General features: G+C 42.5%; 1 protein-coding gene across 1 annotated transcript in view; it reads right to left on the reverse strand.

The window, feature by feature from the left end:
• Positions 1–4412: 4412 nt before the first annotated feature.
• MEOX2 (mesenchyme homeobox 2) overlaps positions 4413–18150 on the reverse strand; it is a 227743-nt gene continuing 214005 nt past the window's right edge. Inside the window, exon 3 of the mRNA XM_086940004.1 lies at positions 4413–5131. Coding sequence (XP_086796130.1) covers positions 4910–5131 — 222 coding nt within the window. The 3' untranslated portion in view covers positions 4413–4909. The remainder of the gene's footprint in view (positions 5132–18150) is intronic.

The raw sequence follows: 18150 nt of genomic DNA on the forward strand, positions 1-18150 counted from the left end.
AAAACAAGATGGTCTGCTAGGCCCAGCAGGTCACCATCCGTGTGATGAGCTCTAATAAGTGAATCATTTATTGACTTACCTACTTAGTGACTTATGATGGATTGCGACCCACTCTCAATCTGGATATTCCGAACCAACCTATTTGTACATAGTTTTGTTTGGAAAAATATTTACTGGTCATTAAAATACTAGTCTCAAATTTAAACCAGTATTTTGTGAGCATTAAAGAGTACAACGGGCACTTGGTCACCATTTGAGTGTCTGTGGTATGGATCCCTGAATATCAGAGATGGACGATCCCCATAGGCACAGATGGTGATCAATAACTTCTGAATGCTGTGACACATTCTGATCTGGATTTCTCTCAAGCAGTATAATTGGAATATGTAAACATTGTCACTACAAATAAGCAAAATAGTATTGATTTCTAAAATTTCACTTACCAAGACATCCAGCATTCTTGTGAATAACTCCTCTATATTTTCATTGGGAATGTGGGATCTCACATGGCTGGCAGTAACACATATGTATTGCAAATACACAAATGCAGTATTTTTAGAGTAAGCTTGCACAAATATTTTTCTTTTTTAGCTTTCCAATTTCAGTAATATATGTCAATAAATAATTTTTCATTTCTATCCATTTTGCTTTGGTACACACACGTTTAAGGCTTCAGTGGTCTTTTAATTTTTTTTCAAGAAAGCCACTGGCACCTTACATACAGCCTAAAAATCTTTTGACAAATTATTCACTTCCAAGCAGTCTAAACAGTAGTTGTCAACAGGAGCGGCCCGTGCAGGGAAGAGTGGTGAGGCCGGGTAGGGGGCGACTCAACAGACGACAATGAGGGAAAATTAATTATTTATTTAATTTTCCCTTGTTGTTGTCGGTTGAGTCTGTCCGTCCCCGCTGCTCTTACCTACACGGGCCGCTCCTGGTTGTCACCTAAATCTGCCTTGTAGTTTTAATTTCTTATTTGATTGCTGGCAGCAACACCTTGTGAAGTCCTACCGTTCTGATGAAGACCCCACTAAATTACACAAGTGGGATCAAAATGGATCTGATAACGTTTTCGATATAATTGTTGAAGTAAATACACCTTTAAATGTATTCCAGGTATAAATGTTTATATGGATTTTGTAAGCACTTTTGTCCATTATTCCACAGCCTTTTTGTTACTAAACACTAATGATTGAGCTGTTTCACAATTTACTGACTATTCCTATAGTAAATTACATGTGAGAAAATCTGCGGGTGCAAATTTACTCTTTCAATGTCTGGTAAAATTTTCACCATTTATAACTCTCAATTTACTACAAAGTGTAGAGTTGCATGTCTCCACCTCCCAAAACGCTACATTTGCTGTAAGTTATATATAGAATTAATTTAAATTAACGTAAATACTTTTTAAAATTAAATGTACATTTATTTATACATTAAAAAGGTTATTAATTGTATTATGTATTTTTATATAATTTGTTAACATTAAATGAAATGACTACACAACTTCACCAAGCTAGCAAATGTTTTAAAAAATGAGAAAAGGAAATATCCTGCAAATTATTGAACGGAAGACGACTATATCTAGTATGAATGAGTACTAAATAGCTTGAGTCCCGCGGAGATATGCTGCTAGGTGACGAAGTTATGACACCTGACTCAAGAAAGACGGTGCACTGCACGTTGAAAGTGCAGAGAATGCAACTGAATGGCTGAAAGGTGAAGCAATGTTCTACTGTATCTGCATTTATAACTTAGACGTTATGAGCTTACCATGCATTTAATGACAACGTGAAAAAGATGAATGCCCTCAGAACAAAACCTCAATAAAATATGTTTTAAAAAAAAAACAAGGAAATATCCTGCAAATGTATATTTTGTGGAATAAAAACAACACAAATGCAGGCAAAGTTGTGCTGTGCCAACCAACTTTGCAACTTCACAAAGTTTCAGAGTTTGTAAACTTTGCCAAACTTTAACAAATGTAATGGAATTTCTACAAGCATACCTTTAAGCTCATTTACCTTCCTAGATTTTTAGAAAGTATGAAATAGGCCAACAAACAAAATACGTAGAGAGACTCTGGCACGTATGTGCACACTTGAAAGGCCAAATTATAACTTGGAAATGACATATCGTTTCAGCAATTGATTGCCATCTTTCATTTGGAGGATTTAAAAACGTACTTTCCTCACACCATTTTGTATTGTTAGTCAGCTTTCAGAATATGCACATTGGGGCCAGTTCTCCCAAACATATTTAAATTATGAGGGACATAATTCGTGCGTGACCATAGCAATTAGTTCAGTGTTTGGCTATACCACAAATGTATTTGACTTGCTTTTTTAATGTGTAATTTGTATAATTTACATATCGAAGTAGTATTAATGTAATTTGTTGATTAGCATACGTGCTCCTACCAAGTATGTCTGTATACTTTTTAGAATTAGCAAAATACACTTTTTTGAGTTCGCAAAAATTTGCAATTACGCAATGTACTTGAAATATTCTTGTTGGCACTTTGCAATAACAGTAAGTCTTCCATCCGCATACACAAACGTCCCCCTTCCTAAAAATTGAATATTTTTATACATTTCTCATTTTGTTCTATACCACTTACACCTGTCCTACGAACCTGAATGGTTCATGTGTGAATCAGTTCTATAGATGCATGCAGAAAAGGCATTGAAAACTATCAATATCCACAATGATACATATTTGTAGATGTTCACATCATTTGCATTGTCTTACCTCCAGCTTTACTCTGAGCCTCTATTGTTTTCTTTTTTAGTTCTCATATGTGCTGAGGAAAGAGTAATGCTTGCACCTGCACTGACCAGACCTCCAGGGGAGTCAACCTGAAGAATTTAGAGCCTCAGTAAATCTGCATATTCCACACTTGGTGCCCTGCAAAGACCCTGGCCTTGATAAAAAACACTTAGGGCCTGATTTGAATGTTGCCGGGCAGCTCTGTTCTCCACCAGGGAGACGGAGTAAGTTACTCAATCACCATGATGGAGGTGGCACCCGCCACATTGAGAAATGGTAGCCAAGCAGGCTGTCATTTTTTAAAGCATTGGCATGAACCGCCGTCACTGCAGTTCCTGTCACTGCTTTGTGAAGTTTGGTAGATGGCTCCATCACCATGATGGAGCTGTGCCACAAAGTGTTTTCTTTTGTGTTTTCAAAAAGAAAATCCTGAAGCGGGATTTGTATATTGAAAATACAAAAGAAAATGCTCCCCTCGCGCATGGGAGTCCTCATCCATGGCAAGGGGAGCATTTAGCAGTTTTCACTTCCCCCTGCTGCCAGGGTATTCTAATTACGCCCATCTAAATCAGGTGGGAGGAATTATAGGCCTGCCTCTGACAGAGCCTTACTCCACAGGGTCGTTGGGAGAGTCTGATCATGGCTGAGACAAAGCATTCTCAGCTGTGATTAAACCAGAGGTCCACACACATTTAAATCTGACGGGTGGCCACATTCTTGGTGGTTATGATACTCTGCCACCATTGCAGCAGAGTGTAGAACTAAATCAGGTCCTTAGTTATGCCATGGGGACGAAATTGATGAAGATTAGGGCAGTCCTCTTTGTTCCTGCGTGCATAGACATGTCTGAAAAAGACCTTGAAGAGTTATTAGAAGGGGCTTCAGTAGCACAATTTATGGGGTGCTGGGAAGAACTACAATGATAACCCCTCTCCTTTTAGGAATGGGTTCATGTGATCCAGTATGTGCCTGTGGATATTATGAATGAAGGTGGAGACGCAGCGCTCTTTAGTGCCCCTCGTGCTCTCTGATGGGAATGCACACTAAGGTACATGCATGCTGTAAATACAGAATGTCATACAAAATACTCACACATTAGAATGAAAGAGTGTTTCGCAGTTTGCACTCATTCAAAGTATGCATGAAAGACTTTAAGTCATTAACCACTTACTACCTTACCTTACTTATTCCAGGACCGGCCATTGAGAATGATCCCCACCACGCCTGGTTTTTAATGTTGTTGCATCACAAAAAAGGATTTCACAAAAATCGAGCACACCGTGGCCCAGACTCACCTTTTCACTTGATGAAAGAAAAAGGTTAATCTGAGCAGCAGCATTGGTGTGAATTAAACCCCCTTTGTATCACCATTCGTTGACTGACAGTGCTAAACATAGAAGTGAGTCATGTTGTACAAAGTGTGTCATGTGTGTAGACTGTGTAGAGTAAACGAATGGTTTTCAGTTTCACTATTGGTCGAGCACCAAGATTTGCAGAGATTCCTTGAAATATCCTGATTTCATTATTTGATTTCGTTCTTTAGTTTTTTGTGTGTGTTTTACATGGAAGTCACAGAATTATGTTTATAATCGATTTGGCCATACTGCCTATAAGCGCCACAGTTTGTTCAAAGCAAATATATTAAAAGGCAAAAAAAAAAACTTTAATTCAAGATTAACTTTTTCCATGTCAACAGTTAATTGCAATGCAATATAGCAAATACAGGCACATTCAGCAAGATATCTATGTACAGAGTTAATACATTGTCCCCAGTGCAGTGCTCTCTACACCACATGCTTCAGGTAAAAAACCGCATCCATTTCATGGGCGAAGACAATGTACGTTTTTTTTCAGTGCAAGCTTAAGCAAAATACCAGTCCCCATTCATCAACATGACAAATGTTTGGAATGTTCATTGTTCGTTTCTCTTGGCTCCTAAGGCACTATGAAAACATGGCAAAGAGCACTTCTTTTAAAAATCGGGAAAGCAGGCACAATAAGGCAGAATTTTTATTGAGGCCGATAAAAAAAACACTTTGCCACAATCCTTTGCGTACAAAAATGATGTTTCTGTAAGACGTGCTGTGAATGGCGTTTGTTTCCTGAGATTGGAGACTGGCCCTGGCCTCTCTGTGCACCATCAGTGTGTGTGATCGGAGCTCTGGTCGCTGTCATGGCTGTCGTCATGCGTCAGCGAGTCAGCCGTGTGCTGGAGTCCCATCGCGCCCATGCCCGAGAGTTCAGAGGGGAGCAGGGTTCCTTTTTTCACGTTCACCAGTTCTTTCTCCCTCGCTGCGGCTCCTTGCTGCCCGCCTTTGACTCGCTTCCATTTCATTCGACGGTTCTGGAACCACACTTTGACCTAAAAATTAAAAAAAAAGAGTTTATAGACAAGACTTCGGATGCAGAGATATTAAGGTTGCAATGCAGGTTTGTTTCTGAACATAAAAGAAATGAGAGTGGAATCCAGGTATTATTCAGTAAGTGCAATGTTCACTGCAGCAATCAAGCTGGAGCTGCAGGTGCAAAGATGTGTATAAACCAGATAAGCGCGCACATAGATACATTTATAAACACGTCTATGTATGTAACACTCACTGTGCATGTATGTAAGACTCACTAAATGAATGACCACATTAGTACATGAAAAGAAAACACTTTTCGAAATGACCCATTTTACACACCTTAGTAATTTTATTGTTTATCTAAAATACTAGGAACTGTGTACAATTGCTAACTGCAGGTTTGACAATTGCTTTTACCCGAAATATATCCGAACGCATTATTTTAGAATATTGCAAATGATTTTAAATTTTCGCGCAATAAAAACTTTTCATTCTTTCATTTATTCACACATTAGTCAAGAGATGTTCAGCAATTATTCTAGTGTTCAAAATGTAGTCCTATGCACCAGGGGTGACACTATTGAATCTGTAGCCCTTGACAACCTCTTCTTAGAAGGAAGACTGTAAAGATTAATTGTCTATTCTCTCCAATCAGAAAACCGTACAATGCAAAAAGTTAGAAATGCTAAAATAAGGCGCCTCACATGTTTGTTATGTACTGTTATTCACATTTGTCCACCACGCATTCTCCTGTTAGTAGGGCCTCATAGTGCAATTCAGGGGCTTCCCATATGAGTCTGACACTTTTATTGGAGACTAGAGTCTCAGGCCTACTATGATGATAATATTTTGGTAGATGGAGTCTAATTTCTTTAAATTAAATTCAGACAAGACCGAGGTTTTGTCATCTGAAAGCATGGATCTATATTATACTTACTATGCTACATGTTGATTAGTGAGCAACATATACAACTATCTGGGTCATTGCAAGGAATCTCACTAGTTTTTTAAGAGGAAGGGCTTTTGCTTATTCACACATAAGCACCCACATATGTAACCTTGGTTCATCATTGGTATCTTGGCTTGGGCATCAAGACCACTCCTACAGACGGGAGTGAGATGCTGTGTGAAAAAGCCACAAGAAATATAGTTTAAAAATGAAGAGGTTGAAGGTGAAAAGACAATTTCGTCTATAATTTACAAATCTAAGGAAGATGCTCCAAAACTAATTGATGATTCTAAAGTAATTAAATATATATTTTTTCTAAAGGGAACAATGTGTGTCAGTGCCACTCTACATGAGTGTCAGAAATGTTGAATGATATGAAAGAGTGGAAGTGGTCCAATTGATGGTGAATTGTGCACCAGCATGAGCGCCAATTCACTGAAAGTCATGGGAAAGTGGAAATGATATCACAACCCATTTGAACTATACGTTCATTCACCCACAGATTCTTACATATTAGCACACAATAACACATTTGCACACCCTCTCACACAGGGATATATTCTAGCTAATTGTATTCTATTTTTTATTACACCAGCAGTGAATAATATCATGTTGTTCACAACTAGTATATTAAAAAAATGGCAAAAAGCAAGCAGATTCGATCCCAAACCAATGTCCATAAGGACGAGGTCCCCCTGTGTTTCTGGCACTGATGTTACCACCTCTGAGTCCAGGGGTTGCAAATGCAATTGTAGGGGTCACAAGGGCAAGCTTGCGACCCCCATAATGATGTCCATGTGCACCAGCCTATATTTTTACATTCAGACTATAACACTCTTATGGAAGAAGAAACAAAGAAAAGCATCTGACACAGGAGGCCAGCTCAGCAAGACTGCATAGGTTCGACATGCTGAATCAGAACCCTCATTGAGTAGCAGAAGTCTCAGTGAAAAGCTCAGAGGAGCAAAAAGGGCTTCCAATGGCCAATGCAAGACATCTTTATCTGTGGGCTTCATACAGCTTGTATCAATGGGTTTAATCTGGAGAATTGATCAGGTAAAGCAGGTATGAAGGTCAATAGTTTTGAGTCAATGCCTCTACCCATGGCTTTTTGAGAGGAGTTGAAAAGGTCTCTGAGTAGGACGAAGCTGCTCTTCAGTTTCATGAAGTCAACTCAATTTGAAGAATGACTCTTAGGTTCCCTTTGTTTACTGAAACCAACAATGATGGCTCTCTTTTCAGTACGAATGTACACGTTTGGAAGAAAGCATTTCAAGGCAAAGTTTAGTGTATTGGTTACTTCACGACTGGTTCCTCTGGACCATACCCATTCAGACGTTTTGAAGGGGCATCTTTAGATCTGGTATACGGGCCATAGGATGTTTCTAGTGCTGCAGCCTCCATCACTTAATTATCTGCCTCCACAGAAAATCACTCTGGTTAGGACCCTTTCTACTACACACCATGTACAGAAGCCAGAGTTCTTATTCATTTTTAAATTGAGGTGGTGTTAGATTTGGCTTTTTGCAGCGGGTTCACCCTTAGACGTTTTGTTTTTTTGGCCTCCTGTTTTTTACCTTGTTTTTACTGGTTTAGTGTCTCTGTGCACTTTCTCACTGCTTTCTTACTGCTGTTCAGTGATAACGTGCAAGTGCTCCTACTATAAAGTGTGTTTTGATTGGTGTACAATAATTGGACTATTTTGATTTACAGGTAAGTCCCTAGTACAGTGCACTGTGTGTGCCCAAGGCCTGTAAATCAAATGGTACTAGTGGGCTTACATCACTGGTTGGGCCACCCACACAGGTAGACATTCAAAGGTGTCTCAGACCTGCCACTGCAGTGCCTGCACGCAGTTTTTACTGCCATGTCGACCTGGATATTGCCAGGCCCTAACATTCCCTTTTTTCACATATAGGACACCCCAAGGTAGACCCAAGGTGCCCCTGTGGGCAGGGTGCATTGTGTATAACAGGTAGAACATGTACTGGTTTGTGTTACATGCTCTAATAGTGAAATACTGTACATTTAGCTTTTCACTGTTGCAAGGCTATCTGTCTCATAGGTTAAGTTGCTTTGTACCATCTTACAAGCATACATTTCCATAGGGACAAGATAGAGAAATGGAGTTTAGGCTTTCTTAACTAACAATTTAAAAATAAATCTTTTCGAAAAGATGATTTTATATTGTGTGTTTGAAAATACCACTTTTAGAAAGTGGGTGTTTTCTTGCTTAACCATACTGTCTGCCACTGCCATTTGTGTATTCACTGTGTCTGGGTTTGGAGTGATGGGGCTGGGGATGTGCATTCCCACTAGACAGACTCAGTGAGGGGGAGAGGAGTTGAGGTGTGTCCTGCCTTTCCTGAGTGACTCATAGCCAGGCTGAATAGACCTGGCTACATTTAGAGTAGTGGGAGGAGTTGTCGCTTGCAACTGAATGGACTGTGTCTGCCTCTCACAAAGCTGCCTCCACCCCCTGTGATGAACCTGGCCTGAGCCAGGCTGAACTGGTTTATGTATGCCAGTGGAACTTTGTTTGTACAAACTTCAAAGGGAAATGTCATATATATTTGGGTCCTGACCCCAGAACTCCTTTGGATCAAGAAACCTGTCAAGAAGAGGAGCTGGAGAAGCTGGGAGGAGAGACTACTATTTTGCTGTGGGCTTTGCTGTGTTGGCCTGCAGTGGCTGCTTCTGTCTTGGGCAGTGAAAGGACTGGACTTGACTTTCTGCATCTGCTTTCCCTGAGTTTCTCCAAGGGTTTGAGGTAAAGCTTGCCCTCTGTTCAAGAAGTCTCAGAAACAACAAAGACTTCAAGTCCATCTTTTACCAGCACTGGGAACTGTGTGTTTTGTGCTGTAACAGAAGAAAAAGTAACCTGACCCTGTCAACAAAGTCACTGCAGGCTCAGGGACCTGAAGGCCCGCCGAGAGCACCGCTCCACTTCGTACCGCAACCGTGGTCTAAGCAACGACGTTGTTCGACGCTGCCACCAGGCCGCTGCTTGCACCTTGACCTGTGGACACCTCACTCCAAAACCGCCTCACTACACACCCCTGCCCTGATATCCCCAACAATGCCGTCACCAACGCTGTTGCCCTCACCTTGACCAGTGAACACCGCTCGCGGAGAACATGGAGTACTGTCCCGCTTCGCACTACAGTCCTGGCCTCACTGACAACACTGCTCCAAGCTGACATCGACACCAATGCCTGCACCGTGGTTTGGGGCACAGCTTATAAGATACAGGATGCCCTGCCTCATCCCACACCACATCCTGGGGCCACCGTCATGGGTGCCATCGACTCCACAACCCCGTTTCAGCAATAACGATGATGCTGCTGCACTGTGACCTGATTTCACCACATCAAAAACGGCCCAATTTCCACCACAGCCCTGGACTCACTGACACTGCTGGACACTATCACCAAGCCGATGCCTGCAGAGGGCACCGCACACTGAACTTCGCACCACAGCCCCAATGCCATCGCTACTGACTAAGGGTGGGTGGAGCTCGCAGAGTTACACTCTGCGGCATTCCGTAGAGTGATCGGAAAACTCCGCAAATTTTGCAGAGCTTGCTGAAGTCTTACAACAGCGCACAATGTCCCTGGAGACCCCCAGAATCTGATCTGATTTTTAGTTAGGACTCAGCGCTCCATGGCACTGTGTTTGGATATTATGACTCCTAACACATATGAGCCTTCCCACCCTTAAACGACGCAAGCACACAAACTAGACTCGCCTACCCTCGACTTGTCGCAGCTACTGCCTATACAGGAATATCCAGACCAGGCGCTCGGGAAACTGTTTTCGTCTTGCCCCGGTTTTGCCTCTTGTCTTCAGCATCCCCTACAGCTTCTGCTCTGAACCGCAACCACCAACAACACAGAAGAAGGTCTAAAACTGCAAGCTCAGATGTGGAAACAAAGAGTCACTATCATAAAGAATGAGCTTCTAGTGAGCGACTACATTCTTCTGATTGAATAGGCTTCTTGTGAGCAACCACGGAAGAAAGAAAGATCCTCAAATGTATTGGTTTGCATCGATTGTAAAAGAAATAAAGAAACAGAACATTACATGTTATTAAAAACATTTTTGAGCAATGCTGTTCTTACATTCAAAACAGGTTGCTAAAAATGAACTTTTAATTTATCTTGCACGATATGTGTAGGAAGGGACACTTTTTGATAATTTAAACGATCACAGTCCATCATTTACTACTCTTCGCAGTGCGCCTCTAGTTTCACAGAAAAATCCATATGGTGGCAGGTTTACCCAGATGACATTTGTGCAGTAAGCAGTCTGTTTGTTGCTTTTTGATAATATTGGAAAGTCTTCCTTTCAGAATCATGATTGCCCTGGGGCAGGTGAGGTGAGTTTCCAAGTTGGTGTAACTAGTAACACACAGGAGCAGAGGGTGGCTATGGCGGGAGGTGTATGATGGCAGCGGGAGCTGTAATTTTGAGGTCTGACTCTGCACAGTGACAGCTGTTTTGTTCATGGTCCCTCGGGTATTTCTCCACTGAGAGCCATGGACATCTGAAACTTGCCTGTAACAGCTGATCAGGAAGGACATTTTGGTGGTATGTGGGGTTTACCATTTGGGGTGACTGCGTGCACTGGTAAACTCCGCTCCGCTAGTGGGTGGTGAAGTTTTTTGGGCAAACTTCGCACTCTAAGCGGAGCGCGGAGTGACAAAAACTCCGAGAACTCCACGGCGGAGCGGAGTTCAACGCCCACCGTTACTTTTGACTTCAACCGTATGGAGTTCAATCTGCAATGCGTGTTACTTCAAGGGCCCGACGCTCCTGAACCGACCTCTGGGACCAACGCCTGTTAACACTGGCTCTTCGAAGCTCATCGCGAGGTCACCGACGCCTTGCATTTCTAAAGGTACTGTTTGCAGGTCTTCCCAACACTATAGCTGTCCTGCAATGCTGCGGTCTACCAGATCGGTTGGATTTGTTCTTTCACGACACCGTGATAGCACCCAGACGGAGCTATCGACTACAAGTAACAGTTTTTAAAGTCTATTTTTGCTTTATGAGTATTTTGAATAACTGTATGTTAGATTTTTTATCGTTTTGGTTTTGTTTTACACATAAATATTGGCTATTTTTCTAAAACTGTTGTGATCCTTTTATAATATTTTCACTGTATTACTGCTAGTGATGTGCAAATGTTTTACACACTGACTCTGAGATAAGCCTGATTACTGGTGCCAAGCTACCAAAGGGGTGAGCAGGGGTTATTTTAGAAGTGTAACTCTCTGATCCTGACTAGAAAGAATGGTCCCTACTTGGACAGGGTAATAATCTGCCAACTAGAGACCCCCATTTCTAACAGATGGGCAAAATATTCTGCCACATTTGTTTCTGCCTGCGGAGAGGAATTAGGGTTGCTCTGCTGCTTCACAGGAAGAGAAGAAGGCTCACCACGGTTGATTTTGTGAGCACTGTGAGGGGTGTGCAAAGTATTTCCCTTAATGTCAATTGCATTAAGGTAATTCCATTAAGTAAGTTAATTTCCCAAACTCTTAACAGTGCACTTGAAAGCAGATACCTGAGGAGAGTAGCCTGTGTGCATCTCCTCGTGCTCTAATAAGCAGGTACCCCTGCTGTAGATCTTGCGTTCATACAATGACAGGGTCCGGGCAGTGTAATTAACTTAATGTATGTGTGTATATAACTTTATTCGATATACAATATCATAAAAGTATAAAAGCAATTTAAAACAAGTTAAAAAAAAGATAGAGGAGAGACACAGCCCTTTGTTATTACATTCGCAAAATATGTTAAAAAATATATAGCGTAATCAATCCTCAATATTTGATATATACAATTGATCATAATAAAAAATACTAGACATGAATTTAAAAAGTGGTTCATCATAAAAAACAGAGTACAGCCCGATGGAAGGTGACAATCTAAGGATCCACGGCCTGGACCTGGGTCACCCTAGAAATTAACTTAATGCAATTACCATTAAAGTAAATACATTGCCCGGCTCCTGACAGTGTTGAACAGCACAATAACTCCTCCTTCATTCTTTCCTCACTATGCAGAATAAGGATTTCTTGTGCTGCAAGGTATTCTGCTTGAATTCCACAATATAAAACATTTGGGACATGTAGGGGTGAAACTAGTTTAAACTGGCGGAAAAGACAGATGTGAAACCAGCAGAAACAGGCGGCATTGGCCAAAGTTTGGCATCCCTAAGACATGCCTTGCGCCATTCATAGTCTCCTAGAAAACATCTGAGAAACCGTCTCGCATTTGGGAGAGTTTGAGCTATTGGCATTGTAAATGACAATGTCTTTTATTTATGTGCTGGTTTTTAAAACAGATAAATAAAAGGCATTGTAATTTACAATGCCAATAGCTTAAACTCTCACAAATGCGAGACCTATTGCATTTCAAATCCTCGTAAAAGTGCACCATGCAGCGTTTTCACTTTAGTGGCAGCGACGCCCCTTTCTTTAAAGTGAAAGTTTGTTTGTTTGTCAAGTGGGCCCTATTGGTAATAAAAATGAAAAAGCAGGTGCTGTGCTGAACCTGTAGAGCGGCACCTGGAGGCAAAGCTGGCACCCTTGCAGGAAAGCACTTCGTGCCTGCAATAGGGAAAAATCATTAACAAAATAGTGCTCACAGACTGTAGATAAAACAGACCGAGTAACAACACAAGTAAAAAGTCTGGTACAAATGCAGACAAGGTGATACTAAGGCGGGACTACTAAGCCTATTCATGAATCAAGAGCAACCATGTGGAAACTACAGTAACGGAGCCAATTGAAAAGATGGGCGGAAAATAAGCGAAGCTTCAAGTCCAAACCTGAATACAAAATGCCTCGCAGAGCAGCACATGCACCACCCAGGCTCGACCTAATAAGTAAGATGTTGTAACGGGATAAAGATGCCCTACAACCACTTATTACCAAACCAGGATCGTCAACAATAGGGTGCGCCTGGACCTTCTGGCATCGCTGCGGACAGGACTCTTCCATAGCGAAGAGACCCTTATATTTTAAGAATATGTAAATGTAAATGTAAATGTGGCGTATTTGTATAGCACGAACAGTGACCCGGAGGCATCCCGGCGCTTGTACTCCTACCACAAGGGAACCCCTCCTGGCTTTTCCTTGTGGGGTGTCCACTCCTGGGCATCCCATGGTGAAACCAGGCATCCCTTGTGTATCAGGGGGCCTTTGTGGAGACTAAGCAAGCTATTGCCCAGAGTTGCAGCATGGGACCCATGCTTAGAATCGGCACTGAGGCGAGAATATCCGGTCAGAGGAATTAAGCCTGAAACCCGCCGAGGCGGGAATCGAACCCTGGTCCCTGGCCAGCATTCTGCATCAAGGTCTGCCGCTCTAAGCATTGAGCCACACTTCTCCACGAAGAAAGAAAGTTGAATAGAGTTAAGTGGTGGGAGTCTTTCATTCCTTCACGAAAATATCATATAAGCCAGATATCACTCTTTTCTCCAACTTTTAGGAAGCATATAAAGCTTGAGAGCAACAGATAGTCACTGCAAACATATCAGCTTAAGAAAATTGGGTTCTCTCACCAGTCAAGAGGTTTAATTAGTAATTACATCACCTTGACAGGACGAAGAATCATACATCTTTCAAATGTTAAAAAGTATATGAGGCGACTTAATTCTGTTTCCTGTTTTACAGTTTTTGACCCAGGTTACATTCCTCTTTGTTGTTCACTCAAAATACATTCATGACAAAACACCCATATTCTGGCTTGTGACTTTTCTGTTTCACTCTAATGACAACTCTAGGCATTTCTTTCTTTGCAGAAAAATATCCTGCACCACAACCTCATAGATTAGAACACAGTTTGATCGACAAGGAAACCCTCTATTAATACATCTGGTATTATTTGTGCTATCAATTTACAGCTGACGCTAATTAATATCAGATTAGACTTATGCCTTAAGATCATACCAATCCAATTGCAACTTTCAAGGGATGCAAAACAGTTTTCAACTGAGCACACATGGCTGAAACCAGGAGTCCCCAGATAACCCCTGCTATCAAAAACGACTTTTTAAAGTAATAAAACATGATGCAACTCAGGAAGATGGGCTTTCTCACAGACACAGTATGAAGCTAGGTTTTAATGACACCCCCTGCCTGCATTTGTTGACACGGCAAGTAAGCAGCCCTCTGTGATTTTGTTTGTAGATTCTGCACCTTCTCCTCATCTGGGAAGCAAAAAAGTGACTGGTGGATTGCTTGAATTTGTACGAGTCACTGGTAATTACTTTGGAAGAGACTGGGCTGAACTGCCAGGCTAAGTCCCCTCTGAATGGGAGAACAAGCACTCCCAGGCTGGTTTTGTTCTGTTTCAGCTGTGTCAGTGGGTGAAGCATGAGTTTTATGGCACAGTGAGCACGCAACCTATGTCTGGACATACCTGTCAAATTTAGGAAGTCGAACTAGGAAAGAAGGGATGCTGGACATTGCTTGAAATATTCTGTCACTCGTAGTTACAGTTAATCTCTCTGGGCCGCAATTCAGCCCATTGCATTTTTGCCCACCATTCTGTCTGAGACAGGACCCATCCATATGCAAATCAACCTGGGGTCTGCTCCTATAGGAACAGTCCTGTCCAGTCCTGATCTCCTTCTCACTCCTAACTTTACATCTTTTTTGCCCATGTCCTCAATGTCATTGTGTATTTGTGTGTGTTAAAAAGGCATCTTTTTTTCCCGGATCTGCATTGGCGTAAATTGGGAATAAGCTTTTGTGAATCAGGCCCCACATTTAGTTATTTTTTTATGTTAATAAAGGTCGAAAATTGTTATGAAATGAAACTTAAAAGGCACGGTCATGCACCATGCAATGGCAGTCCCCGGAGGGAAATTCTGCCAGATCTAGTTCTGCACCGCAATAAGGTATTTGACTTTTTTTACTGTTGTTACTCTTTGTGTTTTGGTCTAACCTAAAACAATCCAATAAACAATAATATCAATATGGGTAATACTGTAATCTTGTTATTTAACACCTTCGGTGTGCATGATGGACCCCGGCCGTCATGCGTCACGGTGGGCGTGTGCTGACGACGGCCGTGGGCGTCCGAATCCCACCCATTTAATGAAACCCCTGCACAGCGGGGAAATTCGTGCAGCGGGGAAGGGGTTAATAGCCAAAAATGATCTTTCCTTATTCATGTAAATAATGTAATGTGCCCTGAGCATCGGCGGCTCCTCCGATAAGGCAGAGGAGCGTCGCCCCACTACTCTCAGAGCACTGGAAAAAGGAAAAATAAAATTATAATAACAGCATTATTATTATTTTATTTATCAGACTGGCTACGGGGCTGTGTTAGGGTGGGGCAGGTCTGGGATCACAGGGAGTAGTAATGGATTGTGCACCATAAGTGCTCATGACAGCTTGGCCAGCCGTCTTGGGTGGGCCAAACAGTCATGTGCTTAGCATTTCTCTACCTGGCTGTGTTTCTTAACCGGGTGGAGAACAGTCCCAATGCTCCCGGGCACTGTCTGAATGGCCAAACAGGCCTCTCAGACCAAGCACAACGCTACTGTCATGCTGGTGACAGCAGCATTGTGAATGGCTTAGTGGAGCCTGTGTGCTTGCGGGAGCCAGGACAAGAAGGAGATGTAGTAGAAACTGCAGCCATAATCAGGTAAGATTTTTTATTCCCCCATTCCCGCCCCCACCCCACCACCACCGCTACGTAGCAGCTGCCACTGGAATTGAGAGGAACATTTCCATGAGCCACATTCGCTGCTAGTAATTCTGACTGCAGAAATTGCATCAGTGAGTTTTCCACCAGGATCTTATCCACAAACAACTCTCTCAATGGTGCATTCAGACTCTTTAGTGAAGAAACCATGCCTACCTAGGGTGAAAATGTAATCCAGTGGGAATGGGAATTAAACCACAAAACTCTCAATTTACATACCTTCCTAACATGGAAAATAAATAAACTCCATGTTGTGCAAATATCTGTGAATGTTATAGAGATATATATTTGAAACAACTTTACAATTTTTTCATTATGCAATGTAACAACAGCAAGTGTAAACCATAGCATTACGTTGATACAAGATACACGGCAGATTGACGTAGCCCATGAGTCCTACAACTGTGCACATTCTTTGTACAATAGAGAGGGATATTTCGGTGTGTGTGCATCATTTTCATCCCAGATTCTGTCTATGCACCCTCTGCTCTCATGCTTTTTCCTCATCCTCCGATGAACCATCTACATTATCTCTCAATAGGGTACGGTTGCCATGGTCCACTGTCAAGAAAGTGACAATATCCTCTGAGTTTTCCAAATCACCCTCCGCGATCCCATCCCTTTATACTTCCCTTGAGTGAAACTCCTCCAGGGCAGCCCATTCAGTCAAGCTCATAATCCATCTGTGGAAATGCAGGGCACATGGGGAGAGACACCCTATAGCTATGCCCCGCTTCGCCAGGCGCAAGCCCAATGCCACAAACCTGTGTCAAATCTTTGGGACCTTCCTAGGCCTGAGTGATAATTCCAACAGGCATTTACTGTGGGACACAACTGAATGGTGGTCACCCAACAGTGCGGCAACCACCGATACCCTGTAGTCTGACACCCCGCCACAGGCCCAGGCCATATGTACAAAGGAAGCTATTCCATCACTGTATCCTGGGCAAGTCACTGGACGTGCCAGGAATATTCTATTAAAAGTCTGGGGCGTAAAATAGGTGCGGTGTGAGTAGTAGTATTGAGATAACTTAAGCTTAGCATTATTGGATGTAAGACTTGGTACCATTGGTGTGAGTCTCCCTTCCATTTTTCGCTGTTGTCACCTCTGTTTTTAATATGTTTTTGCTGGTTTACATGCTTTGGGCACTGTGCCACTGCTATTCAGTGCCAGAGTGCAAGTGCTCCCTTTTGTAAATTGTTGTAATGGATTAGTGATTCCATGATTGGCTTCTTTGATTTACTTGTCAGACCCTAGTACAGTGCACCATGTGTCCCCAGGACCTGTAGATCAAATGCTGCTAGTGGCCTTGCAGCACTGATTGTGCCACCCACAGAAGCAGCTTGCAAAGTGTGTCTCAGGCCTGCCACTAAAGAGCCTGTGTGCAGTCTAGCACTGCCATGTCCACTTGGTAAGTGCACCCACATACCAGTCCCCAAACCTTCCCTTTTCTACGTGTAAGGTAGGCTCAAGGGCAGGGTGCATTGTAAGTAAAAGGTAGGACATGTCCTGGTGTGTGGCATTTCCTGATAGTGAATTACAGCCAATTCAGTTTTTCACTATTGCAAGGCTACCTGTCCCCATGGGCCAGAATGGGCAGTTTGATTATAACAACTTATGATCCTAACTGACCCAGTGTGTCTTATCACCAAATATGCGTGTCGACGCCGCAGAGGACGCCATTGCATCACCGGAGAAGTGCGTTGCAGGGCCTGTCGCTGCACAGAAGTTACCAAGGTCGCAGCATGGCTGTCAGGCGTGCCTGCATAGCATCCAACATTGTTGCATCGCATCAAGGACACCATTTTGTCGCATTGTGCAAGTTTGTCGCATCTCATCGAGGCACCATTTTGCCGCATCGTCACTGGCCCGCAGTAAGACACGACGCATCAACTCCCCACACAGTAAGGAAGCGACGCCTCGCCTCCCCTGTGCAGCAGAAAGGAACCGACGCATCCACTCCTCTGAGTGTAAGGAACGGCGCATCAACTTCACTGCTATCCTTTTGTTTGCATTGCGTGACGCATCTAAGGTACTTTGAGAGTAAAGTGTTGCATTTACCATCAACATTGAATTAAGCTATTTTCTTCCATTTTAAAGACTTGTTCTTGATTACAGTATTGTGGACTTTTGACGTTTGGTCTTGTGTTAAGTCTAGTAAATATTTCCTATTTTTCTAAACTGGTGTAGTGTCATTACTGTATGTGTTCACAAATGCTTTACACACTGCCTCTGAGATAAGCCTGTCTGCTTGTGCCAAGCTACCAGGGGGTGAGCAGAGGTTATTTAGGAGTGTAGCCCCCTTACCCTGACTAGAAGCAAGGGTCCCTATTTGGACAAAGGTACCTACCGCTGCCGATT

The sequence above is a fragment of the Lissotriton vulgaris genome, chromosome 10 (assembly GCF_964263255.1).
Source record: "Lissotriton vulgaris chromosome 10, aLisVul1.2, whole genome shotgun sequence".
NCBI classification, from domain to species: Eukaryota; Metazoa; Chordata; class Amphibia; order Caudata; family Salamandridae; genus Lissotriton; species Lissotriton vulgaris.